Source organism: Synchiropus splendidus, chromosome 14, assembly GCF_027744825.2.
Source record: "Synchiropus splendidus isolate RoL2022-P1 chromosome 14, RoL_Sspl_1.0, whole genome shotgun sequence".
Taxonomy (NCBI): Eukaryota; Metazoa; Chordata; class Actinopteri; order Syngnathiformes; family Callionymidae; genus Synchiropus; species Synchiropus splendidus.
In genome coordinates, this window is record NC_071347.1 from 24,247,716 (window position 1) to 24,274,642 (window position 26,927).

General features: G+C 49.9%; 2 protein-coding genes across 8 annotated transcripts; one reads left to right on the forward strand and one right to left on the reverse strand.

Annotated features, from left to right (window-relative positions):
• Positions 1-1,211: 1,211 nt before the first annotated feature.
• Positions 1,212-5,510, forward strand: psme3ip1 (proteasome activator subunit 3 interacting protein 1). Of its 3 annotated transcripts, XM_053884864.1 has the most exons (8): positions 1,212-1,317; positions 1,938-2,074; positions 2,137-2,235; positions 3,046-3,209; positions 3,506-3,624; positions 3,817-3,884; positions 3,949-4,146; positions 4,391-5,503. In XM_053884864.1, exons 2-8 carry the CDS (start codon positions 1,948-1,950, stop codon positions 4,393-4,395), a joined length of 780 nt encoding a protein of 259 aa, XP_053740839.1. In that variant the 5' UTR covers positions 1,212-1,317; positions 1,938-1,947; the 3' UTR covers positions 4,396-5,503. The 3 variants fall into 3 exon arrangements, with proteins under 3 accessions (XP_053740839.1, XP_053740837.1, XP_053740838.1); XM_053884862.1 differs by having other exon boundaries at positions 3,949-5,507; XM_053884863.1 differs by having other exon boundaries at positions 1,214-1,313; positions 3,949-5,510.
• Positions 4,744-26,927, reverse strand: cpne2 (copine II). 5 transcript variants are annotated; one of them, XM_053884856.1, is made up of 16 exons: positions 26,623-26,924; positions 24,305-24,492; positions 19,188-19,367; positions 18,198-18,272; positions 18,025-18,096; positions 17,778-17,861; positions 17,502-17,591; positions 17,310-17,408; positions 15,638-15,724; positions 14,470-14,529; positions 8,065-8,198; positions 7,805-7,859; positions 7,254-7,305; positions 5,920-6,053; positions 5,449-5,685; positions 4,744-5,380 (listed from the first exon to the last, which is right to left on the reverse strand). In XM_053884856.1, the coding sequence occupies exons 2-16, from the start codon at positions 24,479-24,481 to the stop codon at positions 5,273-5,275; spliced, it is 1,644 nt and encodes a 547-aa protein (XP_053740831.1). In that variant the 5' UTR covers positions 24,482-24,492; positions 26,623-26,924; the 3' UTR covers positions 4,744-5,272. The 5 variants fall into 5 exon arrangements, with proteins under 5 accessions (XP_053740831.1, XP_053740835.1, XP_053740833.1 ...); XM_053884860.1 differs by lacking the exon at positions 5,920-6,053 and having other exon boundaries at positions 26,623-26,927; XM_053884858.1 differs by lacking the exon at positions 24,305-24,492.

The window sequence follows — 26,927 nt, forward strand, 5'->3', positions numbered from 1 at the left end:
CCTTGTGGGAAACAATGCAAGAGCCAGTCTCTCAGCGAGCTCCAAGGTACACATCAGATAACGCGCTTCAACAAGCCGTCGGCTCTGACTTTTGTCTGAGGCCATAATGTGAAACATTCTTGGGCTCGAATGCTCCAGTGCACACATCTGTCAGTCGGCATCGGCTGTTGACATGGCCGATGATGCATTACCTGGCTGCCTTTTGTGAGATACCGTATCAGGTTTGTTGATACAGTATCTCACAAAAGTCTGTGCAAAGTTGAAGAATGTGCGGTGCATGACACAAGTCTGTCTCTGGAGCTCTGTGACCACAGTTCCAGGTTTGTTGAGTCGTTGGCTAAAACTGTGAGTGAACGCTCACGTGCAGCAGTGGTCTCCAGCCTTTCATCATTTGTGAACTACACTACACAACGGAGGCCATGGAGGGCTGCCAGTGTGCAGAGACATTTCTCGACAGAACTGGCCTGAATTGGTAAACTGCTGTGCTCATTAATGTCACGGTGATGGCCTTTTTAACTAGGCCTGCTACAGGGGGCCACCCCCCAACCTACTCTTATTTTTATATCAAATACCTTTTTTTTCTGTCTCGCTCTCTCAAACTGGAAAGCTAAGGTACCACACAATATTTGCTAACAAAGCTCACGCATCATTGTCTTCAGTTCTACACTGAGGCCTGTTTTTGCCCTTGTTCCATTTAGTATTTCACAATCTTTGTATGTACCACAAAACATTTGACAGCGGTCTGGAGGTGTGGGCCAGTGCATGAATGTGTCCCTCAACACCACCCATGGCTTGGTCATTCCATCCAGAACGTGCTCTGCTGCCTGTTTAACAAGCGCTTGCTGGGTCCTGACAAACTGCTGCGAGAGGCAGATTGTGTCAAAGGTCAAGTCGAATCAAAGCCCTAGTGTGGCTCAACATTCACGTTGATGACAGTGGAGTTTGCATTCTGATAAACAAGCAGACTTCAGCTCACACTTTCAGCATAAAACAAGTGTGTTTGTGTTAGCAAGGGGACATTTTCCCACTGTGGAATGAACAGTCTCAAGTGGCTTATCGGACCTTCCACACAGACAATGCTCCCAGGTTCAAAAACACAAAGATGCTGGAGGACGCCATCGCCTCCTTATCTGTTTGAGAGACTGGAATGGGGTTCATGAGAGTGTGTTTGAAAACGGAACCTAACCTGAACCCAAATCGAATCGTTACTATGATATGAGGTAGGAACTAAGTGATCGGAGGCACGTTTCGCGTCGGACCCGTGTTGCTGCTGCACACCGTGACGTCACTGATCTGTGGTACCGACCGGTGAGGCAGGTAAATTCTGATCTTTCATCTCAGCTATCGATCACGCGAAGCCCTCACTCTGTTCCACAGGGTTCCGTCTGTCTCCGGCTCACAGCGGGCCGTGGCGATGCGCGCGCGGACGCGTACACGGCAGCTCCAACCCTAACCTCAGCTAACGTTTTTAGCCGCACAGCAGCGATACAGCAACATGTGAAGGCGCAACGTACACAGCTGGTGAACACAAATGACAGCTTTTGGGAGACACGGCGTCAAGTGTCTTTGATGAAGTCAGAAATAGGCTTTATTTTCTATTTCACCACTTGGTTTGCCATCAAACGAAAGAGTCATTGCGGAATAGACTCTTGGTTTCCATTGTCGTGGAGCATTATGTTCCAATTCCAGTGACAAACGGTGCATCTGGCCCTTGTGCCTGAGAGCTGATAATACTGTGGTGACCAAAAGAATAAATGACAAATCAATACGCAATGAGAATGACTGGCCGCTAGAGGGCGACGAAACCGACCGTTTGTCATTGAGAAGGCTGAACGTGAACCCAGAAAGCACGGAAGCGGTCCTTCCCCCGGGGAAGACTCTGCTCTGGCAGACCTTTGGTGGGAGGTGCGTCGGCTTCATCGGCCTGTTCTGTGCAGGTGAGCTGTGATGGAAGGGGCGGGGTCGACAGGAGTTGACCTCAGCAGGAAGTTTGTGTCCCAATCGGAGCTTGATGAGAGGAGGAAGAAGAGACAAGAGGAGTGGGAGAAAGTCCGCAAGCCAGAGGACCCCCCAGGTGACTGGAGCATTGGCAAGTCTGCGCCGGCGCGTGCTCATTGACTGTGCGTTGGTCCTCAGAGGCCCCGGAGGAGGTCTACGACCCTCGGTCCCTCTACGAGCGACTGAAGGAGCAGAAAGATAAGAAACAGGAGGAGTTTGAAGAGCAATTTAAATTCAGTAGGTGTTTTCATTTTGTCACTTGTTGTTGTCCATGACATGATCAGGGCTGCGGCTGTGGGAACAGCCATGCAACACAGGTCCTGTACCCACATGGTACAGAGGTCACAATTCTGCCTGAGTCAGTCCTTTTATGAATGTGTTGTTTTTGGCAGCCAGTGTGGCCACAGTCTTCCAGTGGTAAGTAATCGGTCAGCAGATGAATGAACAGGTTGTTATTGTGTAATATCTTGCAACAGATACATGTATTCATGCGTGTGTGCGTGTCCTGCTCTTGGAAAGTAAGAATCTTGGCTAAGAGGTCAAATTTGAATGCCAATCACGTCAACATAGATGAAAGAGGATTTGGTTTGGACTTGTGAAAGGTAGTATCTGTACTTGGTTGGGCCTCCTCTAGCACTGCGTCAGTGTCATGCAGGTCAGCAGCACCGGTTTTCAGTTTCTAAAAGACTGAATTATTGACCATAATCAGCAACATTTCAAGAAAAAGTGGCTGGAAACCTTTCACTCGACGTACTCATGGCGTGGTCTGGCGAGTGGAGTGTGAGGACAGGGGTCCAGGTTGTGTTTCCCATCGAGGACCAGTGCCTGTCTCTTAGGTCTCCCACAATGACTGAAATGTGATGACATTCACAGACCAATAAATTTGTGTCCTGGGTGTTTACAGCGAGGAAATGAATCTCTCGGAACGAAGAGTGTCTAACGGACACGTGCTCCAGTCTTTTTCCCCCCATTTCAAGATGAAGGTCACAAGAGAAAACACACTGCTTCTCTGCCATGGTTTGAACATTTTTGTTTCCATGGTGACAGAGAACATGGTGAGAGGATTGGACGACGATGAGACCAGCTTCCTGGACGAGGTCTCCCGGCAACAGAGTCTGGTGGAGAAGCAGCGCAGAGAGGAGGAGAAGAAGGAGCTGCTGGAGTACAGAATATCCTTCGCTGTCTCTTGGTCTCCTCCACTGGCGCCAGATGTGAGACGGTGCAAGTGTTGGGCCTTTATTGAGCTGTTGCCTGCTCCGCGACTCTGACTTGTAGACGTGACCTAGTGGGAATGAGTACTGAACGCTACCGACTTGAGTGCTGGTGCTTGACTTGAACCTGGACGGTCATCACCACCATGAGCTCTTGTGGATGTGACCTCTCACGGATCTGCGTAGTATCAAAGAGAAACCTTTGCATTGAGCAAAGACCAAGTTTTGAACTTGCTCCTTCATCTCCGCTGTTTCAGTGACCTTAATGATGACGTCACAGTGCTCTGGTCAAACAGGTCGCGGCCGACGGCGCTGAACCAGAGAAGAAGGCGACACACAAACACTCGGGCTCGGAGCAGAGAAGCAGCCTGCTGTCTCAGGCTCACCTGTTGGCAGGAGCAGTGAAGAGGCGCAGGTGAACGCACGCACGCACGCACGCACGCACGCACACGTACAGCAGTACAGTTGCACAGGTAAGCAGACGCACATGTGACACGGAGCTGGACGGACGGTGGATGACACACACGCACTCAAGAATGCTACTCATGTTCCAGTAGCACCGATGGATGCTCACACTCTGATGAAACCTTCACGGTTGCCTCCTCAGCTCCTCTCAGACATCAGACGGCAGCAAGAAACAGAAGATGGAGTTGACAACCACGTCGGGACTCGCAGGTGGGCGACAGCACGTCTTCTGTGGTGTGGCTGGCTGCTGATGTTGGGTCCACTGTTGGAGCAGAGCAGGAGGCGGGAGCAGCGAGGGCCGTTGAAGAGCCAAACCCGGTTCCCCGGCTGATGCCAGAGAGCCACACCACAGCCCTGAGCTCCAGTCAGGGCGTGGTGCACCTCCCGTCGGCCGCCGTGTGCGTAGGTGTGTTACCGGGCCTCTCCGCGTACTCGGGCAGCAGCGACTCGGACAGCAGCTCGGACAGCGAAGGTAGCGTGGACGCAATCATGTTGCCGTACCCTCGCCACACTCGCGCCTACAGATAAACACACACACACACTTGTGCACGCATCAGCGTTTCCTGCTGTCACTGCTGACGGCTACCGTAATGATCCTAATAAAGTGCTCCAGTCATTTCTCCACTTCCACCTGATGATCTTTGTTTCTCCGTTCTCTGTTTAACCTCAACGTGACACACCCCCTCCCTTCCTTTCCCCAATCACATCTCACGCAGTCTAAGACGAGAGCCGGCGACATCCCGCTCCCTCAAACAGTCCCGCTCGCAGCGCGAGCCACAGCTGTTGGCTGAGGGAGCCGCGCAGCACGGAAGAGACTGCTAACACTGTGTCTCTCTCACCTTTAGAGAGCCACTTGGCTCAGAACTCACCTCACTCTTCTTCAAGTTTTTGTCATGTTCTCTTGTTGCTGCTGGTCCATTTCCCAGGAATAAAGAGTTGTTGTGCGGTGGTGTGTTGACCCTTTTGTGCAGACGTGTGTGTGTGTGTGTGTGTGAAGATGTGAATGGTCTCTCATGCACCAGTATCCAGTCATGAGTTAGATCTGGTTGGAAGAACTGAAGACACCAGCTTGTATTCGTGGGGAGCATCTGTGGCTTGTTGACTGACACCATGAGGACTTTATTGGAACCAAACACAAACTCCTACTTGGCACAAAGATGCACAGATGTACCACAAACGTAGCGGGGCAGCTGCCCTCCACAGTCCTCTGCATTACAGCTTCAGGTTCTTTACGGACCGTACGGCCCTGCCCAGTCATCAACCATGTAAAAAGCATGCGGAGTAAAGCCAAGCCTTTCGTCTTCCCGTGGGCCGCGTGAGCTCCGCCCACAGCGCTGAGAACGTAGCTCTTCTGACCACGAGGAAACTGATACAGCACAAGGTTGTTGTTCACGTCCCACCAATCACAAGACACATGCAGCACTAAAAGCAAAAGCATCCCTGTACGTCCAAGTGCCACCTCGCACAAACACAACACCAATAATGTTGGACCAAAAGGAACTGAAAACCCCAAAACCTGGCCAGTGCCGTCCGCAGGTGACTTCGGGCTGCTTCCCAAACAAGAGCGTTTCGAAGTGGCCTGAGGTTTGGCCACTGTGTCACTCTGGCGCCGGGTTGATGGGCGGGAGGTTCCTCTGTTTAAAGTACTGGGTCACCTGCTGCGGCAGCTCGGCCAGGACCGACTTGGCCAGGGTCTCCTTGGGGGCCTGTCAAGAGAAGGTCAGCACCTGTACAGAGCTCACCGGAGCGGAATGGAAGTGAAGCCAGCACTCACATTCCTGAAGTCTCTGAAGGGGACGAACTGCACGATGTCCCGGACCGCCTCCTCGCCCGTGCTGGCCCTCAAGGCGCAGGCGTCTCCGTCCAAAAATTCCATGGCGGCGAAGTCCGCGTTGCCCACTCCAATGATGATGATGGACATGGGCAGCTTCGAGGCTTGAACGGTGGCGTCGCGCGTCTCGTCCATGTCGCTGATGACGCCATCCGTAATGATGAGGAGCGTGAAGTACTGCTGCAGAGGAGGAGAGGCCTCTGGGAATCCAGCGTGTGACAACAAACGGGGGCGCACGCCAGGCGGGCTCTGCTTTGGATCATGACTCGAGCACAGGCTGTTCACCTCGGCGCTCACCTCCGCGGGGCGACGGATGATGGATGGGATTTGCTTTGTTTGACATCAGACACGACTGGGTGACTGACAAAGTGCAGCTTAAAGACGCTGTTTGTTAGTGACGCTGTTTGAACCTACCGCGGCCTTCTCCTGCTGAAGCGCCTGAGCAGCAAATCGAGCCACGTGGTTGATGATGGGAGCAAAGTTGGTTGGGCCATAGAAGCGGATGTGTGGCAGACAGGCCGAGTAGGCTTGAGCGATGCCCTCCACCCCTGCACAGCAGGACAGATGGAAAAGATCATGTGGTGACTCTCACTGACCTGGATTCTAAAAAGCATCATTCTGTGTGTTGTGCACGGTGGATGAGTGATGTGGCGTGGCGCGACGCGACGTGTGTGCGTGTTGATGTAAGAAAGTGTTATGGAAGATGTTTGGAATGCCGCAGTAGTTTTGTTATCACCAGATGAAGGATCCAATAAATGGTATCAAAAGGAATAACTGTGGATATTTTCTCATCACGGAAGACACGCGTCAGCTACAGGCTCCACTTCCATAACAAAGTGTGTTTGGAAAGGACTTGACGGAACCACACTTACAAGCGTATTCCAAACCCTCAACATCATCATGGTCCATGGTTCTGACAGGGACACCGTTGGGAGGAAGCTGGAGAGGCTCACGTGTGTGTGTGTGTGTGTGTGTGTGTGTGAGAAAAGTCTTTCTCTTCACGACAAGCTTTGTTTTCTGGTGTCGCTCACCTTGCTGCCTATAACAACAGTTTCCAGTTAAAGCAGCCGTGATCGTGTGACCTTGGATTTGGAGAGCAGCTGAGGTGCCGGACTCCCACCCCTCTCAGAGACGCCTGTCTGATTAGAGAGCATCTGTGTCCCAATCCCTCTCTGCGATGGCAACATGCGTCTGTTGGTGAGCATCACAAACCCAAGGCTTCCAAACCGTCAGCCAATCGTGTTTGTGACAGTCCTCAGTCAGTGATTTCCATCCCTCAGGTCAAATTCTAGCGGCAAAATGACGCCTGCGACACTTGGTGTCTTGTTCCATCGCAGTTGTGAGGAGGAACTTGTGTCCCACAATGTTTCGATCACAGAGAGAGACGAACCCATGAGGTGAGAACCAAACTGCTCCAGCTGTTCTGACCCAGCGCTCCTATACTGCAGGTGAGGCTGCAGCGCACGGCTCCCTGTCCAGGAGCAAGCTCTGACCAAAGTCACCGAGCGGCTCTCCCACTGCACCTGTCGACAGCAGTTTCATGTCTTTGTGAGTCACCGAAGAGATCGACGGGCACATCATTTGATTGAGTGCTAAAATACGTCTAGTAGCAGATGCACAGACTTGCAACACAAAGCTGACGTCGCTCCCCGTTGCCAAGGTTGGACAGTGTTTCTGACCTCTCAGAGGTTTCTCTTGGGCCGTGTTACGCCTGGCCAAGCGGGGAGGTGGTGGCTTCAGGGACTCACCAGAGCAGAATGGGTTTGTTGGGTCGAAGTTGATGGCAAATTCATGAGAGACCTGAAGAGATGCAGATGACTGTTAGAGTCAGAAACACGACAAAGAACCACGCTGTCATGCTGATGTCGCAGTAGAAAGCTCAGCTGTTGCTCTTTTTCAATGACTGAATTCAGGTACATAAAATGATGACTAAAAGTGACACAGAATACTGCGATAATTGCATTGACACACATGCCCTTTGTTTCATATCAGTGTTATTTTCAGGGACAAAAAATCATGGGGCTAGAAAATGGAGAATCTCTGTTGCGGCTCCTTTTATTATCCATAAAACGGCAGCCATGTCAAAGAGAGAACTACGTCCTGTAACACCAGTCGCTCCTCCTCCCGTCTTCCTCTCCTCTGTCCTTTTCATCAGCTCGGCACCATAGCAACCCAGATGGGTTGACAGTTGCGTAACCGTGTGAATATGCATGTTTAAAGATCAGCGCTTTATCTGTTGTATCTGTCTCGCTCATTATCACACACACACACACACACACACACACACACACACACATACCTTCCAGTCTGGTGGGAGTTGGGCTCCGAATCCAAGCGCAGGAAACATTTTGTCACTGAGAAGGAAATCAACAAAGTGGGCTGATGGTGAAAGCCTTTTTTTCCTCTGATTCCATGGCTGGATTTAGAAAAGTGCAAATGCAGAACATCCACACACAGAGGCGTTTCGCAAAAGAGCTCACATGGCCACACGTAAAACACACACACTTCCTCCAGTCGAACTCCTGACTTGGGCCCTGGGAAGGTGCTGAAGACACTCACGTATCATAGTCCTGGATGATCTGGCCCACGGCCCAAATGGCAGACAGGTACTCGTTGCTGCCCAGCGGGTTGATGTAGTGGAGGGAGGACGGCTCCCGGGGGTTTCCGTTGGACGCCGTGAAGTCAATGCCAACCTGCAGAGATGAAGACCATCAACCGAGAACAAGCTGGAAAAGCAACAAGTTGGTGAACATGAGCGTGTGTGTGTCCAGTCTTGGTGGTCCCTGTTCACATTCTGTTGTTCCGGTGTCCATGTGCAAGCTCTGCCGCTCCGGAGCGTTGCTCCATCGCTCCACCGTCAGCTTCTCCAGGAACGGATGCAACAGCACTGCTAGTCATTTCTGTTGCTCGTCGCTTCTTTAGACTCGCCATGCTTTCTTCTCATCATCATCATCATCATCATCATCATCATCTAGGCCGTGGCAGACGTTCAGGCCAAGAGTTAGTCAGGAGGTTTCTTACTTGGTTCTATTGGAAGAAAATGGCGTCCTCCAGGTGATTTCACAGCGCTTTGGGCGGGTGGTCATGTGACTGCCAGGGGGTTCAGCCCGCCAGACTCAGCGGAAGGCGAGTGAGGGTGGATGATTGACAGTGCACAATCTACCTCATTTGACTTCTACTGATGATGTTTGTGTGTTCTTTTATAGTATCTCACCAACCCAAGGCGTTTCAACACCAGGCTGAGTTGTTTCAACGTAACACTGCCAAGATAACCTCAGCGTGTCTTTCATCAAGACTTGAGAAGATCATTGTTCTTTCCAAAGTCATCACGCATGTTCTTCATGTGTCCCACAGTGGGGAAATTCAAGGTGTCAGCAGCCAGTGACAACAGAGACACGAAAGACATGCAAGATGCACAACAAACTTCAACACGCATCAAGACCACACAACAGACCAAAGACCAACACACAAACACTTGCCTATAATATCTAAGCATATATGAACACAGAATGGCCAGAGACCTGAACAACAAACTGGACTGGACCAAAAACACGGATGTGCTGGTCAAAAAGGGCAGAGCAGGACGTTCCTGCCACCTTCAAAGACTCGGCGGTGGCAACAGCCCTCTCCTACGGAGCCGTGTGCCTGGATGGCAGCGTTACGGACAGAGGCTGTGCAGACTGGTGGAGAGGGCCAGCTCAGTCCTGCTCTCTAGACTCGCTGGAGGAGGTGGAGACCGGCACTGCGCAGAAGAAGTATACCTGAAAAGCTCCAGGTTTCCAGCTCCTTCAGTGTGAGGGTGTTTTCTTTTTCTTTTTTTTTTAAATTTCCTCAGCATTAATCTGCTGTCAGGGAAATTCCGTCTCAGCCGAGCGCCTCACTAAATACCTTCCTTTTGGGGAGGTTGCCAGCTGGTGTTTCATTAGAGGAGCGGCGAGCGCCAACGGCAATGGGAAGCTGTCTCACTGGAACACCATTCTCATGGTGCACGGATGTAACGCAACATATAATCATCGCAGTTTCATACGAGACACATGGCAAAGTCAGGAATTCATGTCTGAGTGTGAAAACGCTCCGACGGCCACCAACGTCTTTGCACAGAACCGAGTCTGTTGTCAACAATCCACGTGCAGCTAGGCGCTGCCTCTTCGTGTCAGACGGTGGAACAGAGAAGTGTTGCTCTCTGCCAGCCTCAAGGAGAGACTTCTTCTTTCCGGAGATTAGGATTAGAGCTCTGCTAAGTCTGATTGAACACCACAGAAAGCGTGTGTCTTTCCACGGGGCTGTGTACCTCCGGGCTCACACTGCTGTAACTATGTGACTTCGGTCTCCGCACACAGAGCGCGGTGCACGCCAGTCCGCTTGATTCTTCCGAGGGTGCAGAGACTGGGATCCACATGTGTCGTCTTTGCATGTGGATCTGTGTGTGTGTGTGTGTGTGTGCTGCAGGTCTGCGACAAAAGGCAGAAGATTAGAGGGGAGCAGTGAGCATTTGACAGTCTGCACTGAGTTTGCTTGTCACCATGAGAACTGCTTGAAACTGGCTCATTCCAACGACGTGGGAGAGAGGACCTGACTTTGTCACCGCAGTCCCTCTGCGTGTCTCCAGGGGGACACTGGAACAAGCTAGTCCACCTTCTTCGAGTGCACCAGTCGCAACTCGGAAAGTGGGGCACATTTCAGGCCCCTGCTTCCCACAAATCGTGGGCGAGGCCACTGTCCGAGGGTCCACTTTGATTAAGCTGCCGTGCTGTTCAGTTTACACCTTAAAATGTTTCTCACTTGGCAACGTCTCACTGGCAAAAGACAGCAATAAACATGCTAAACAATGAGGTGTCAAATGACTGCCTCCTTGTTTCCCCGCAGTAACAGCCTGAACAAGCCTCTTCATCTGAAATTCCTCTCTTGAAAAGGCCTCATTCAAGGCTACTTATTAACGGTATAAAAGAGTCTCCGCGTATTTTTGGCGGTGACATTGAATGACGTCGCTGCTTGATTTGATCTTGAAGGGGAGAACCGATTGAACTTCTTCGACAATAGGCTCAACTACACACACTCTCTGCGAGGACTGGATGAGTGAAGCGGCTGACGCCAGTTTGGTGTCTCCCACGTGTGTGTTGTTGTAGCAGCACACCAAGCCAGTCAACTAGAGCGCCTTCGCACAGACAGGAAGTGAACACTGGCGGTGCTTCCTTCAGAATCAAAAAGATCAGCTCACCTCAAAAGCCAGAGACCACATCCTGCCACTGACAGCACACATCAGCCTCTATGAGCCTGAGGACTTGACACGGCCACCTGACTCGCCGCTGCTCGCTCAGTGAGACCATGCACCATCCTTCATGTTAACTACATAAATCCTGATACCCCCGTGAGGACTTTTGCTGGCCATCACCAATACCGATCACATGGCCTGATGATAAATCATTTTAAAATCATTTTTCTTGGGCAATTGGCTTAGTGTTCCGAATGTCACGGTGGGAGCGGCGGGTGTTGCTCAGCCTCAGCTGCTGAGGACGCAGCGCTCTCACTTTCATGAGCCCAGAAAACTCTCCGTGCTCCGACAAGTGCTTTAAACAGTGTGTTTGAAGTGAACGCGCTTCCCTGCATTTTCCTGTGCATGATGCGAACTTCACATGAGTCACTTGCTGCAGCGGAGTGAACGGCGAGGAGGCAGGAGTGGGGCTTCGTCACAGTGATGCCACACCTGATGGATTGTGGTGATCGGCAGTGATCGGCCGACATCATCGTGATCGATCACGATCGGTGACCGACCCATCGGAGCATCCCTAATACTAACCGTACCAAACACAGAACAAACAGGGTGTATATGGCTCCAAGCAGACAGATTTTGGGATTGATTTTAAAATCCAGTAAAAAAAATATAGGCAAACGGAGAGGCTGAATGGGCCATTCCATCTGAGTCATGGTGTCCTGGGACAAGACACCTGGAGTGAATGTGGATGAATGATGGAGGTGGGGCAGTGTGGCTCCGCACCACTGGTGTGGATGAATAACGCTTTCTGTTTCTGTTACATGGACAATATCAACAGGGGAAAGTTGAAGGTTCACAGTCTGCTGGAAATGTTGTCTGTGGATCCTGAGGTAGGATCACACCAGAACTCAGATGGATGTGGGAGCAGATCACTTCAGATCAAAATCACACTGAAGTGATTTCGTTCCTGGTCCTTCCATCCTCCTCGTCTCCACTGCTCCTTGGACCCTTCACAACCCTCACATTGACTGGTCTTCATCCAAGGTCACAGGTTGGAGTACTCACTTCTTCTGTCTGCTTCCACTGTCCCTTCTCTTCCTCGTCCGCCTCCACCTGACCCCTCTCGCGTCCCTCCTTGCTATCGCGACCTAGCACAGGTATTTAGCAAGGATCAGTCCCTATCACTTCCCCGCATCGTCCTTACGACTGCACCATAGACCTAGTTCCCAGAGCTCCTCTACCCTCGAGTAGACTTTACAACGTCTCGAGACGAGAAAGAGAAGCTCTCGAAAAACATATTAACGAGTCTTTGGCGGCGGGCCTGATCTGTCCCTCCTCCTTTCCACTGGGGGCTGGGTTCTGTTTTGTGAGCGAAAAGGACAAGTCACCTCGTCCTTGTATAGATTATCGGGTTTAAACCTTTGTGTTCTTGATGTTCAGAGTCCTTCAGAAGCTGCTGGAGTACAAACTGTTCTGTAAGGCTGAGTTTCATGATACACATGTCAGCTACCAGGGTCCCTGTCGTGAACAGGAAGACTCCCACCAGCCGCAAACAGCTCCAACAATTTCATGGATTTTCAAACTTCTATTGATGCGTCATACGAAACTACTACAGCAACAGGTTGCCACACCCTTAACCTCTCTCACTTCCTCCAAGAAAGAGTTTGGACGGCGCTGAAGAAGCCTTCACCAAACCCCGGACTCTGTTCTCCTCAGCTCCAATCCTGCGCCACCCGACCCTCAACGCCAATTCATCGTCGAGTCAGGGTTCTATCCCAGAGGGATCCCGACGACCACAGGGTACATCCATGTGCCTACTACTCTAGAAGGCAGACTCCGGCGGAACGTAATTACGACCTCAGAAACCGTGAGCTGTGGCCGATGGTGGCTGGTACTGGTTGGAGGGCACTGAAGCCCCCTTCATGGTGCTTACTGACCATAAAAACCTGACGTACTTGCAGACACCTCAACACCCAAATACATCGGTCCCTTCAAGGTCCAGAAGATGGTCAACAACACGGCTGTTTGACAGAAATTCCCAGACTCTCCTGCATATTCAGCCTGTCTCCTCGTCCTCACTCCATGCAGCCTCTGAAGCTCCCGCTGTTGACAACCACCCTGAATATAAGAGATTATAAGAGACACAAAATTCTTAATAGCACAAGACGTGGCCGAGGGGTCCAGTACCTTGTTGACTGGGAGGGTAACGGCCCGGAGGAACGTCATTCGCCTTCCCTGACCTCCACGTCAAGCACCCTGATAGACCCGGTAAAGTGCCAAGGGGCCCTTCTTAAGGGGGGCTGGGGGTGGGTTTTTTGTCCGTTCATTGTTGTTTTCCTCTGTGAATTGTCTTGTGCTTTTATTTTGTTACCCTCGATTGTTCTTCCTTCTCTCCTGCTTCACAGGCAACACAGCTTCATACAGCGTTCATTTGTGATTAAGCCTCCCATGGATATGAACCCGCCAACGCCAGCTCCTGTTGCCAGATGGTTGCTTCGCATGCTCCAATTCCTATTCAGCTGCTTCCTAAGTTCCTCGTTCTTCCTCGCTCCACTTCTGTTTCTCCCCCGCTATTCAGCCCACGTGTGAGCAGTTGTCCAGTCTGACTTTTCATGTTCTCTCCGACGTAGTTATTTCCTCGTGTGTGTGTGTGTGTTTCTCCACCACCGAGCGCTTTGTTTACTCCGCCTTGTGAGTGCAACTCCGAGTGCGTTTTGTGTTCTCCCTGTAATCTCAGGCTGGAATTCTAATTCTCCTGTCTTGTGTTTTCAGATTCTTCCCCAGTCCCTGCGCGTAGTTCCCCGCTCCGCGTTCTGGTTGCAGTGTTTTTTGTTCACGTTATTTGTTTCTCTGATTTATTGTTTCATTCATCGATTAAACTCTGTAATTTAATCTCGTCTCCCGTGCCTTCTGTCGGACAGCACTTCCTGCACTTGGCTCCCTCCTTCTGAAACCTCGACACTTAACTTTGAAATGGATAATAATCTCCAGTGTCTCAAAGTTGCATGTTTTCCTGAACAAATTGAGAAACATTTTGACAACCAGGCCTCCACCTTCACCTCTCTTCATCATCCTCATCCTCATCATGTGATCAGAAGTCAAAGACACGACTGGGGAAGACTTCAGAGGGTTTTGCCCTCTGGCAGGGGTCAGTCAAAGGACAATCAGAGCAAGAAGGTTGGTGAAAGAAAAGTACAGTTTCTATGCGCTCAAATGTCCACAAACTTGAATTGTGCAATGACCAAATATGAATGTGTTTTGTGTCTCCTACAACCACAGAGTGTGATGCACGTGTGGTGTGTCTGTGTTCTTGTTACACACTGGGTTGATTCATTTCTTTATTGATGATGTGTTCTCTCGTCTCAGTCGCTGTCTATTTGCTGTTTAGCAGGTCTTTCTCTTCATCTTCTACTCTGAGGGGCAACAGTCCAGCCATTCTGATTCAGATAAATCCAAGCAAACCGACAGGCCAGAAGCATATCACAAACAAACAAAGTCAAAACACATAACCTCCGTTGACACAAAGCAGCGCCGCGCAGGCTACAGTCGTAGCTGGCCTTGACTGGAACGGTCCACTTTAGCATTGACTGACGTTCATCACCTGAGTTCAGACTTAAATCCACATATTTCCATTGTTTTCCATCCTGTCCAGTATCAGATGGGACTATTTCCAAATTTCTCCTTTTAGAAGCAACAACGGTGAGGCACCACTGGCATCGTTCTCACACACACACAGTGCAGTCAAAACTTACGGTGAACATAAGCTGACAGCCGCCCAGGATATAATCCAGAAAGGTGTAGTTCCGCGTGATCTGAAATAGAAGCAGAGACATGGTTCATGTTAACCCTGCGACGGGCGGCTTCGCAGCATTCAGACACGCCCATCTGCAAATACGCTGACCCGCCGAGTGACTTCTTTACATAAGCAGAAGGGGGACGCCTGTATCTTCCACCGGTCACTAAGACGAAGGCGGTTCTACTTACACAGTAGGAGCAAACCAGAGCGCCACAGAGGGAATTACACGGAATCAGATTCAGACGGTGGGGGAGAGAGAAAGTGGTCTGTTCGTGGTCAAAACACTGTGATGGAAGTAGCGTGAATGGAAACAGACAGGCAGGAGACAATACAGCATGAATAACGGTGGACACTCCAGGTCCTGAGGTGATGATGGTGATGTCCACCACCATCACCATCACACGACTTGAGAGCTGAGGAAGATTGTCAGTAGTGGAGCAGCCAAACATCTGTAAAGGTTATCTGTCACTACATTCCCATTAGATGAGGGAACATCCTCCCATCCCTCACACCGAAGTTCTCCTTCATCGACAACAGGTTTCACGCTCCAGCCTCTCACAATAGTGACATCAGAGTGGAATGTTTCACTGAAAAACTCAGGGGTGAAAGGATGACTGTGGAAGAACACCGAGGCCTCACAAGCACCACAGGCTTCTGTGGGAGAAGCGAAACACAAACCTATACAGCCATTTAGCAGCGGAGTGCGTTGTTCAGATTGAGTTATTCGATGAAAACATAGATTGTGGTGTACTGTTCTCATCGCGTGGCTTTTATTCATATCGCCATCCCGCGCCTGTCATTGATTTGCTGCCCAAGCTGACTGGACTCAACATGGTTACTAACTGTCAACTTTTCTTTTCAATAAAAACAAACAAACCCAAAGTCTGATTGTTTCTGATGCTCAGAACGGGACTGTCCAGTTTCAGGAGGATCAGGAGTTGAAGGAAGCTCCAGTGCTCGGCCTTGAGAGAGTCGTGGTGGGCAGTGGCTCGAGAGAAAGACTGAGATGTCGCGAAACTCCATCAGGAACAAGTCTTGAACTTCTTCCAACCTCATGACGCATGGAGCACGAGAGTGAAGACGCTCATTATGGTCGTGCAGGTCAAAACACAGTCCACGCTCACCTTGCATGATCTGACGACGATGAGTCCAGAATTCTTGTAGTTTTTCTTCTTCTTCTGCTTCTTGGGGTTGACGCAGTCGTACTCCACCTGTAGCCCAGTGAATGAGACACGTCAACATGAAGAGCTGCGAACCAGCTCAGCTCACTTCTCACTGCTGCCACTGGTCTGCTGCCAAACCAGTAGTTATGGAAGAGACACACACACACACACACACTCACACACACCACACACACACAGAGAACAAAAACACACACACACACCACACAGACAACAAACACACACACCACACACACAGACAACAAACACAACACACACACACACCACACACAGAGACACACACACCACACAGACAACAAACACACACACCACACACACACAGAGACACACACACCACACACACACCACACACAGAGACACACACACACCACACACACACACCACACACACACAGACAACAAACACACACACCACACAGACAACAAACACACACAACACACAACACACACACAGACAACAAACACACACACCACACACACAGAGACACACACACCACACACAGAGACACACGCACCACACACACACAGACACACACACCACACACACAGACACACACACCACACACACAGAGACACACACCACACACACACCAAACACACCACACACACACACACCACACACACCAAACACACACCACACACACAGACAACAAACACACACACCACACACAGAGACACAGACACCACACACACACAGACACACACACCACACACACAGAGACACACACACCACACATACACAGACACACCACACACACAGAGGCACACACACCACACACACACCACACACACAGACAACAAACACACACACCACACACAGAGACACACACACCACAAACACAGACCACACACACAGAGACACACACACCACACACACACACCACACAGACACACACACACCAAACACACACCACACACACACCACACACAGAGACACACACACCACACACAGAGACACACACACCACACACAGAGACACACGCACCACACACACAGACACACACCACACACAGAGACACACACACCACACACACCAAACACACACCACACACAGAGACACACACACCACACACACACACACACACACGAGTGTGTGCCGGGCCCACATCCGTGCACACGCCTCCACGTGCAGACATTCACAGTTCTGTCTTTGGCAGAGCTGCATCTCTGCTCCTGAGAGGTTTGGTGGAGACGTACATGTCTGTCTAATTACTGTAGTAGCAGAGGCGACTCTGCGCTGTTGATTTTCAAATGAACACTCGCGCAATGTTGTCCGCCACATTTACTGCTGAGTAAACAGAAAGAGTCGTGAATTTCCTGCTGTCACAACTTTCTCGCTTAACGTGCTTTGGCCAACTCCTGGAAAAGGAAGGTGACTCATCCTGGAGCAGGTTGAGGATTCAGCTGAGACTTGGACAAAAGCAGAGCAGATAACAGAGTTGAATAGAGGAGATCTCTTCATCCATCTGGGGACTCACTTCAACCATTGTTGATCTGAGATCACAAATACCGCAGATACACTATATGAAGTATCTTATGAATTCAGGAACTATCTGGCGGCAGAAGAAGTAGGACATCGTCCCAGAGCGTTTGAATGAGGAGGAGTCGGCTGGTACCTCAAGAGAGTTGTGAGCTTCGCTCATCCTGGCAACAGACGTCTGAAACTCCCCGATGAAGTCGTGACCGCCGTCGTTATCGTAGTCGTAACACAGAACCTGGTGTGAAGAACGTCAACGAGATCTTCCGCTGTGGTCACAAGTCTACATTCCTTTTTGGCGGATTCTACTTGCGGCAGGTGCCAGACTTACCTTGATGCTTCTGTCGATGTCACCGTTGCAGAGAGAAACCAGAGGCACGCTGAAGGGTTTCCATGACGGGTCCAGGGTGTTCTTGATGACCTGCGAGGTCCAGATAGAGATGGTGCCACGTCAGGGTTCGGGTTAGGGTTCTGATGGCTATTGAGGTGCCATTTGTGGCGAGGGGCAGATCTCTGCTAGCACAGATGCGGCCTCTTCAGACCCCTCCAGTTCCAGATTTGATCTGCTTCTCTTCAAAGTGATGTGCTAACAAATGGAGCCACTCACCTCAGTACGGTGCACCAGCATCCACTTCCCATCCTCTCCTTGTTTGTGGAACTCCAGGTAGGGGTCTGACTTCCCAAAGAAGTCCTGCAGAGAGTGCAAACAACACAAGCTCTCTCCAGACAATGTTCATGGCGCCCCGTCACACATCGGGCCAGTGAAATCACAGGCGTGGCTGAGGTGGCGGAGCCATGTTTCAGCAACCCACCACTGTCATGGGTAGGATCCTGTTTGAATCGTGTGTGGCTACCTTCTTATCCAGCTTCCGCCCACTGAAGGTCAGGGTGATGACTCTGTTGTCTGACAGCTCCTGAGCCGTTATCTGCGTTACAGACAAAATTACAGGTGGCACCGAACACAACCGCCATCAGAAAAAATGAAAAGCAGAGTGTGTCTCCAGAGAGCAACGGCCAGGAGACTCACCGTGATGGAGCCTTTGCCCGCTGGCTTCCCATTGGCCAATATCAAGGCTCTGTCAAGCTTCTTGTTGGATACAATCTGCAGAAGGCACATGAGGCAAAGACGCCTGCGTTGGTTTGGTACGGTTTAGTTCATACCCTGGAAGACAGAATCTACTCCTCTGTGTCTGCCTGCTGTCCTTCAGTGAAGCACACCTGCTTGTCTCATTGAAATCCTCGCTTCTGCGATGATTTCATTGTTTTTCTGGAGCTGACCTGTTCCATCTTCAGGAACACGAGCGACCAGGAGTGGAATGAGACGCTCATCTCACGGGAGCAGACCGTTTCACGAGGAGCTGACAGGCTCATTGAATGACTTTTAAGAAAACTACAATGACAAAATATCTGACTGCGTTGTCGTTCTCTCTCTTCTTTTATTGACCTCACCTGACAGTGCAGGAGAATGTTGTCCCACAGTCTGCCACGCAAAACACCTATGCACACAGTGGCTGCTAGGACAAATAGCTATTTTGCATGATGCATGAGCAGCAGCATCAAATGTGGTTAACAGAAAACTTTGAATGTCAAAGTGGCAAATTCACCACAAATGCAAAAAAAAACCAAACTTGAATTCCAACATGTCTTCTTGTGTTGAGGTATCCCACAATGCACTGCAAGACCAGAAGGTTGCACTGTGTGTTTCTTTCTTCCTCCTCATCATTTTGAAAATCATCCATTCTTCCTTCCACCCTGGTCATGGACTGTTGGTCCCTCTGCTCTCTGGGCTCAGCCCTTGTTGTTGGTGGGATATTACTCCTGAGCTACTTCTATTACTACTGTCTATTTTATTGTGTTGTTGTTATTCTGTCTGGCTCCCCACTGACCGTGGCAATAACGCTGATTCTGAACTACTTTTACAACGCCAAACTTTTTTAAATGTTGCATTCAACTTTGTGTGTTTGTTATGAGCTCCAGCTGGTGACACCACACTGACACACTTGGGCTGCTCTCCTACCACGCCCAGTGTGCAGATGAACTCTCCCAGGAAGTCATGCTCGTACAGCTGCGTGGCGCACTTGTCCTCATCAAAGAGTGCAAACCGAAGCTTCTGTATCTCCTCGAAGTGATAGTCCACCTGGAACTTCACTCCAAAGACTGGGTTTAAGTTGTTGACAGCAGTTTCCGTGCGGCCCAGCTGGAACACAGGCACACAACATCATCGTCAGACTACACAAACAATTGCAAATTATTGTCAACGCAACATTTGAATTGGAGTTTTCCTTCACAGACGTATTGTCAACTCAACAATTTCATGAAAGTAGGGGATGTGAGGACGGAAAAGGAGAATAGATGAAGGCGTGTGTGGGCATGTGTTGCATTACATTTTGGCCTGTCCTCACAAGGTTTAGAGGGTTAAAAATGCGTTTACTCTCTTCATGTTTCACCCAAATTGGGGCCATTTTTTGGAATATTAACCAGTCCGTTGGCCATGAGGGCTTGAAAATAACCGAGCCGAACAGGCAACAGCAACTAGAGAGGATGGCGCGGCGCCCAAGCCGATGTCCCCGCCCCCCCGCGGCACAGATAGACGGAGCAGGGGGAGTGACCGAGCAACAAGCGATTGTTCCAGTCATTACTCTTTATTCCCGTTCATACTCCAGTGCCGCTGGACAGAACGTGCCTCTTCTGGGGTTCGGTAGGTCTCCGTCTGCTTCTAACGTCGCTGCAAGCATCTGCCTTCATATGCAGCAACTTTTTGCCCTCATCACGGACAGTTGGTGGAGGACTGTGGTGGAGAGCGGAGTGCGGCGTCTCGCCCGCCATGCTGCCCTCGGGACCCTGCATTGAAAGTCTTCCCAAGTGTTCCGCCTTGTCGTCGACTGGGTTCTGGACAAAGAGACCATCGGCTTCCACTTCCTCTGGCACAGAGTATATCTTGACCTCCATGTTTATGGAGTGCACTGACTCGCTGAAAGTCTCAGTTTGTCTTGTGACCAGTGGTGGGACTTGAGTTAATTACAACATTATGAAGATGAATAAATTACAACAAACAATGAATGCTAATGTCATTTAATATTATAAAGTTGAAATTCTGATACAAATATTTCCAAGACATGAAAAGAGCTTCAGTTGAAATCAGGTGATATAAAGACTTGACTCCAGCCATCAGGTGATTTTGTCATGATTCGGCTTTTATTTGGTCCCTTGAGTCCTGTTTTGTTTGCTTCCTGTTGCTGGGGGACACGGCTGGAGCTCACCTGTGTATCAGAGCACCTGGACTCCAGCAGCGGGTGCCAGATGGTCTCCTCTACTTCCCTGTGGTACATTGGCTCTCCTCGTTTGTTCTGTGCGCTTGCTAGCTTATTTTTGATGACTGTCTTCAACCCTGGTGCCTGAGTTAGAGTTTAGTTCCTTTCCTGGTTTATTCTGTGGTTTTACTATCTCTGTTCATTGTGCTTTCGTCTCTCTGTTTCCAGATTTAAGTTGGTTTGATTCCCCCGGTTCGGTGACGCTTTCTGTTGTAGTTTTGTTGTTGTTAATAATTTAAATATTATTTCTGACTCGCTCCTGCCTCCTGTGACTTTCACCACTGCACTCGGGTCCCGCTCCACGTCTTGATTCGTGACAGATTTATCGTCAAACTGATGCAGAATCAACAACACTGTGTTGTTTAAATGTCTGTGTAGCTCCAGCATTGGATTCAGTCATATGCCAAATTCATTCACATTGAAAAAAGTGGCTTCTTGTGGCAAATATTCTGAGACCATTAAACTGTGATTCATTGAGATGAATTCATCACAAATTCTCTAATGAACTAGAATCATTTTTTTTAAATCCAACCCCACCCCAAGTTGTGGCCAAAGGCGACACACTTTGCACCTAGTAAAACACCAAGAAACTCACCGTCAACTCATCATCAAGGAAGAATAAGACTGTGAACCTTTTGGCGTCCAGCCCTGACAGAGGGTCGACCAGAGCATCTCCTCCACTCAGCGAGCCACTCAGGTGGTGACGTCATGTGGCCCTAACTCTGACCCTAACTCTAACCCTAACTCTAACCCTAACCCTAACTCTAACCCTAACTCTAACTCTAACCCTAACTCTAACTCTAACCCTAACTCTAACCCTAACCCTAACCCTAACCCTAACTCTAACCCTAACTCTAACCCTAACTCTAACTCTAACTCTAACCCTAACTCTAACCCTAACTCTAACCCTAACTCTAACTCTAACCCTAACTCTAACCCTAACTCTAACTCTAACCCTAACTCTAACCCTAACTCTAACCCTAACCCTAACTCTAACTCTAACCCTAACTCTAACCCTAACTCTAACTCTAACTCTAACCCTAACTCTAACCCTAACTCTAACCCTAACCCTAACTCTAACCCTAACTCTAACTCTAACCCTAACTCTAACCCTAACCCTCACACTAACTCTAACCCTAACCCTAACTCTAACCCTAACTCTAACTCTAACCCTAACTCTAACCCTAACCCTAACCCTAACTCTAACCCTAACTCTAACCCTAACTCTAACTCTAACTCTAACCCTAACCCTAACTCTAACTCTAACCCTAACTCTAACCCTAACCCTAACTCTAACTCTAACCCTAACTCTAACCCTAACTCTAACTCTAACTCTAACCCTAACTCTAACTCTAACCCTAACTCTAACCCTAACTCTAACTCTAACTCTAACCCTAACTCTAACCCTAACTCTAACCCTAACCCTAACTCTAACTCTAACCCTAACCCTAACTCTAACCCTAACTCTAACTCTAACCCTAACTCTAACTCTAACTCTAACTCTAACCCTAACTCTAACCCTAACTCTAACCCTAACCCTAACCCTAACCCTAACCCTAACCCTAACTCTAACTCTAACTCTAACCCTAACTCTAACCCTAACTCTAACCCTAACCCTAACCCTAACCCTAACCCTAACTCTAACTCTAACCCTAACTCTAACCCTAACTCTAACCCTAACCCTAACTCTAACCCTAACTCTAACTCTAACCCTAACTCTAACCCTAACCCTAACTCTAACTCTAACCCTAACCCTAACTCTAACCCTAACTCTAACTCTAACCCTAACTCTAACCCTAACCCTAACCCTAACTCTAACCCTAACTCTAACCCTAACTCTAACTCTAACTCTAACCCTAACTCTAACCCTAACTCTAACCCTAACTCTAACTCTAACCCTAACTCTAACCCTAACTCTAACTCTAACTCTAACCCTAACTCTAACCCTAACTCTAACCCTAACCCTAACTCTAACTCTAACCCTAACTCTAACCCTAACTCTAACTCTAACTCTAACCCTAACTCTAACCCTAACTCTAACCCTAACTCTAACCCTAACTCTAACTCTAACCCTAACTCTAACCCTAACCCTAACTCTAACTCTAACCCTAACTCTAACCCTAACTCTAACTCTAACTCTAACCCTAACTCTAACCCTAACTCTAACTCTAACTCTAACCCTAACTCTAACCCTAACTCTAACCCTAACCCTAACTCTAACTCTAACCCTAACCCTAACTCTAACCCTAACTCTAACTCTAACCCTAACTCTAACTCTAACTCTAACTCTAACCCTAACTCTAACCCTAACTCTAACCCTAACCCTAACCCTAACCCTAACTCTAACTCTAACCCTAAGTCTAACCCTAACTCTAACCCTAACCCTAACCCTAACCCTAACTCTAACTCTAACCCTAACTCTAACCCTAACCCTAACTCTAACCCTAACTCTAACTCTAACTCTAACCCTAACTCTAACCCTAACTCTAACTCTAACCCTGTCACATGCAGCCACTCATGTCCCATCAGCTCATAACAATAGGATAAAGCTTCGTGTATATGGCAAAGGCTGCACACCGCGTGCCTCACAGGCGGAGCAGCTGGCGGCACTGGCTCAGGATACATAGATGGATCTGCTCTCCACCTCGGGCTTTCGAACCGCGTGTGGGTTTTTGTCCAAACCTGCAAACACATCTATCACCCACGATTGGTTGGAACAAAGGTCTGCACCCACTGTGGACCGGGTGACACCCTGATTTAAATGGAGACTGAGGTCCAACCCGCACAGATCCACCTGAGGATCTGCGGGTCCTGGCTGGTGGAGGGTCAGCCACGCTGGGCTGGGCTGATGGCGCTGCAGGGGGCGTGACCAACATGTGACAGGAGCGTCCCAGCTGTCCTGGTGGGAGAATAGGGACGCACAAATATGTTTTTTTTTTACCCGACATTTAGGGTGTCCTGCTGAGAAGACGGGGCGTCCCCCTAGCTAGTTGGTGTTTCTGGGCAGAAATATCCATATTTAATATTGTTACGACTTCCCTGTCACTAGTGAAGTTGGTGAAGCTAATTCAGTGTTTCCTCATGATGGTCACTGACTGGTGCCGTGCACGTACAACACACACACACTCGGGCGGCGGGGAATGACTGGAAGGTCAGAGCTTCCATTCTACTTCCCTAAAATGACTGGCAGTGGGCTGACAGAGCAAATCATGGTTTCTAATCTTTGAATTCTCTGTCTGTCTCACTCTTTCGCCTGCCTCCGTGCACACGTGCGCCACCATCTGCCGGTCTGACAAAACAGAGGTCGGAGAAAGCTAGACACAAGAGGCATCTGTGATGACCACCGAGCCAGAGAAGATGAAAATAAAACAGAAAAGCACCAGCAGGACGATATTGTGCCTCCTCCTCCGTCTCACCAGGCTTTTGTTTCCCAGCCTGTTACCACAGCAACCAGTGGCCATTTCTCACCGGAGCCGCATGCCCCGCTGACCCACAGCCGACTACTACCTGCGGCATCCTCGCCTACGTCGCCGGCTTGACCAGTCCTCTTATTTTCTCACACACGCCACAGCCTGGGTTCGCTGCTCGATGCTGGTGGTGGTCCAGTGGGGGTTGTTGATGCAGGACCTGCGGGGTTTCTCCAGCCGCGCAAGGTCAACACCAGAGTAATGCAGCAACACAAAGCATCACTGAAACAGTGAAACACCGTGAAAAGCAGCTCTGCAAACAAAGGAACTCCACGCACGCAGCTGGGCGGATTCTAACGTCACTGACGCGTCACAGCGGACCGAAGGCTCGACCGGAGAGCAAGCCCAGCGCTCACCTCCACCCAGTTCCCGTCCACTTCGTGGAACAGAACGCAGAAGGGGTCCGACTTGGACGCCACATCCCGGTCCAGCAGGTTGGCAGCGACCACGGACAGCTCGACCCGTGTGACGCAGTGCTGAGGGCCGACTCCTCTGGGCTGACCCTGGGAGGCTGAGCCCAGAGTGGCAGCCATGATGGGGGCACCTGAGGAGATCAGGGAGGTCCAGCGTCACCTCCAACCAACAAGCAGGGTGGTCATGTGACCACTCAGATGAGCACACACCGACGGGCACAAACGTAGCGTTCATCTGCCGCATACACAAAGCCGCGAGGACTCCAAACACAAAGATGTCAAAAGCAAAGAAAGACAAACATCAACTCACACACGCACGTGTTAACACACTGGCATGCAGTACACCTGCACACCAACGCACACACACACACACCTACGCACATACATGAATAGAAATCCACAACACCCTGCCGCACAACAGCACGTTTGCAGGTTGCTGGTTCACAGAGTGCTATGCCAAAAGGAAGCCGTCTGTTGCTAGGTTACAAGCGTGTCATCACCAGCGACTGCTGTGATGACATCAGTGGCACAAACACCAACACAACGTTCACTCACTCTGCTGCTGAAAAGCTCCATTTGGGGACAGAATCCTCATTGTGCTCTCATTCATTCTGAGCTGCTGCTGCTCATCGACACTTCTACACACTTCCGATGGCAACTGTCCATCAAGGGCTTTAAAATGGAGCGGAAAACAGGGAGCTGGTGAAGGATGATCACCATCACCCTACGATGTCAGAGGTCACGACCCGGGGGCAGCGGTTGAAGCAAAGAGGCCCAAAAGTCTCTTTAATGTCTCAGAGTCACACGGGTCAAAACGTCAAAACACAGGATGCCACCTCAGTTCCTACACGTCCCTGGTCGGTTCGGGCTCCAGGCTCATGAAGCTGGACCAGCGTGGAGGTGACTCTTGTCAGGATGAGATCAGAGCGCAGAGGCCACAGAGCCTGGTGCACCTCACCGTGGCAGCAGAAACGTGACTTTTCTGAACCCGATGCGCCACCACGCACGCTCACGACAAGATCCCCGGGTTTTCTGGTCTGAAAAACCGCAGAGCTAACGGAACCTTCATCGACACTTGCCTGAAACACTCAAAAGAATTTCTGCGAGCCAACGACAGGAAACGCCCCAAACTGTAACATAGTTAAGCAAAGCGAGCTAAACTGGGAGCAATGGGCCAAGCTGAACTCCAGCCAGACAAATGTCTTGTTCCAAGCCAATCACCCGTGGCAGGCGTCATGGCGACACTGAAGGAGCTGAAACTCCATCAAATGGTGGCGGGGGGCCAAGCTGCAGCGCCTGTGACATCAGGTCCAGTGACCAGACGTCGCAGTTGCTTCTTTTCTGCTCAGAAGTTGCCATTTTCATTCCACCCTTTTTCAATCAATTCCATCCACCGTGTTTTGGTGCAGTGAAATCCTGTTGAAATGACTGTGGCGACGAAAGACAACAGACAGGTCTTCACTCATCGACTGGAGCAGTAGCTTCCACGTTGACTGAAAGCCACAGCGCTCTTTCCTCCGGGGTTGTGACAATCTTTCCACACATCAGCAAACATCCGTCCTTGTACCTAAATGGCCTGTTTTGTTGGTCGGGTTGCGCTGAGCAGGAACTTGCAAACTAACCTCAAAAATATACGTAAAGTCGTCAGAAAATCCAACTTGAGATTTCATGACCAAAAATTGTGATCTTTTTTTTCCCGTACGGCTCAGCCCTAATTTCCACCTTCCAAACCATCTAAACCGCCACAGTCTCCCATGTAAAGAATCCTGTGCTGTTTAAGAAGACCCGGTCTTGACACTCATGATCTGAATAGCTTCACACCATTGTCTTCCGTTCCTCACAAACAGTTTGGAAAAAGTATTCAGATTTTATGTGTCATGAGGAAAAACGGCGTGAAACCCACTGCCCCCAACTCACCTCACTCTGTGGCACATTGGTGACAAGTCAATGGATTATCACCAGAGAGACTCTGAACACGTCACGGACCCGAACAACAAGGTGGACATCGACAAAGACAAGGCAACGTGACACCTGCCTCCAAACAAATCCAAACTGCCCCAACATCCAAACTTCAGCGTTCTCGACTCGAGACTGGATTGGCGACACCACAGGTCATGATCTCAACTGGAGCTCTGTGGAGTCACTGGACTGCTCGACTCGGCACCGACAGACAGAGTCCAAGCCAAGTGGTGGCCGCCACCGGCTCGGAGTCACGCGGTCACGTCGAGTGGCGAGTGCAGCGCGTGAGGTGGAACACTCACCAGCAGTTGAGGGACTCTCGGAGCTTTGGTCGAGAGGAGGGCTCCAGCTAAGTTTGACTTGGCATTCTTCATCCACCAAATCCCGACTGCAGCAACAGCGAGTGACTCTTCATCATCATCTGGTGATGATGGGGAAGCGTCAAGCTGACTGTCGGGCACCAAACAGGAAGTGTCGCGAGAAGCAGCCGCAGAGTAAAAGTCGGCGAACAGCACTTCCGTTCGAACAGAAACACAAATATATATCCAACGGTTTGAGTGGAACAGCAGTAACAAAGTCACTGAAGTGTAGACACATGAACGAGAAG

What these genes read in the sequence shown, in the direction of transcription:
- psme3ip1 (XM_053884862.1), top strand. Translation starts at nt 1,948, where the DNA reads ATGGAAGGGGCGGGGTCGACAGGAGTTGACCTCAGCAGGAAGTTTGTG. An exon ending in CAAGCCAGAGGACCCCCCAG is followed by an intron (nt 2,075 to 2,136) that starts GTGACTGGAGCA and finishes GTTGGTCCTCAG; the next exon opens with AGGCCCCGGAGGAGGTCTAC. An exon ending in GGAGCAGTGAAGAGGCGCAG is followed by an intron (nt 3,625 to 3,816) that starts GTGAACGCACGC and finishes TTGCCTCCTCAG; the next exon opens with CTCCTCTCAGACATCAGACG.
- cpne2 (XM_053884856.1), bottom strand. Translation starts at nt 24,481, where the DNA reads ATGGCTGCCACTCTGGGCTCAGCCTCCCAGGGTCAGCCCAGAGGAGTC. An exon ending in TCGTCGTCAGATCATGCAAG is followed by an intron (nt 14,530 to 15,637) that starts GTGAGCGTGGAC and finishes CTTCTATTTCAG; the next exon opens with ATCACGCGGAACTACACCTT. An exon ending in AACAAACCCATTCTGCTCTG is followed by an intron (nt 6,054 to 7,253) that starts GTGAGTCCCTGA and finishes CCTGCTGTGCAG; the next exon opens with GGGTGGAGGGCATCGCTCAA.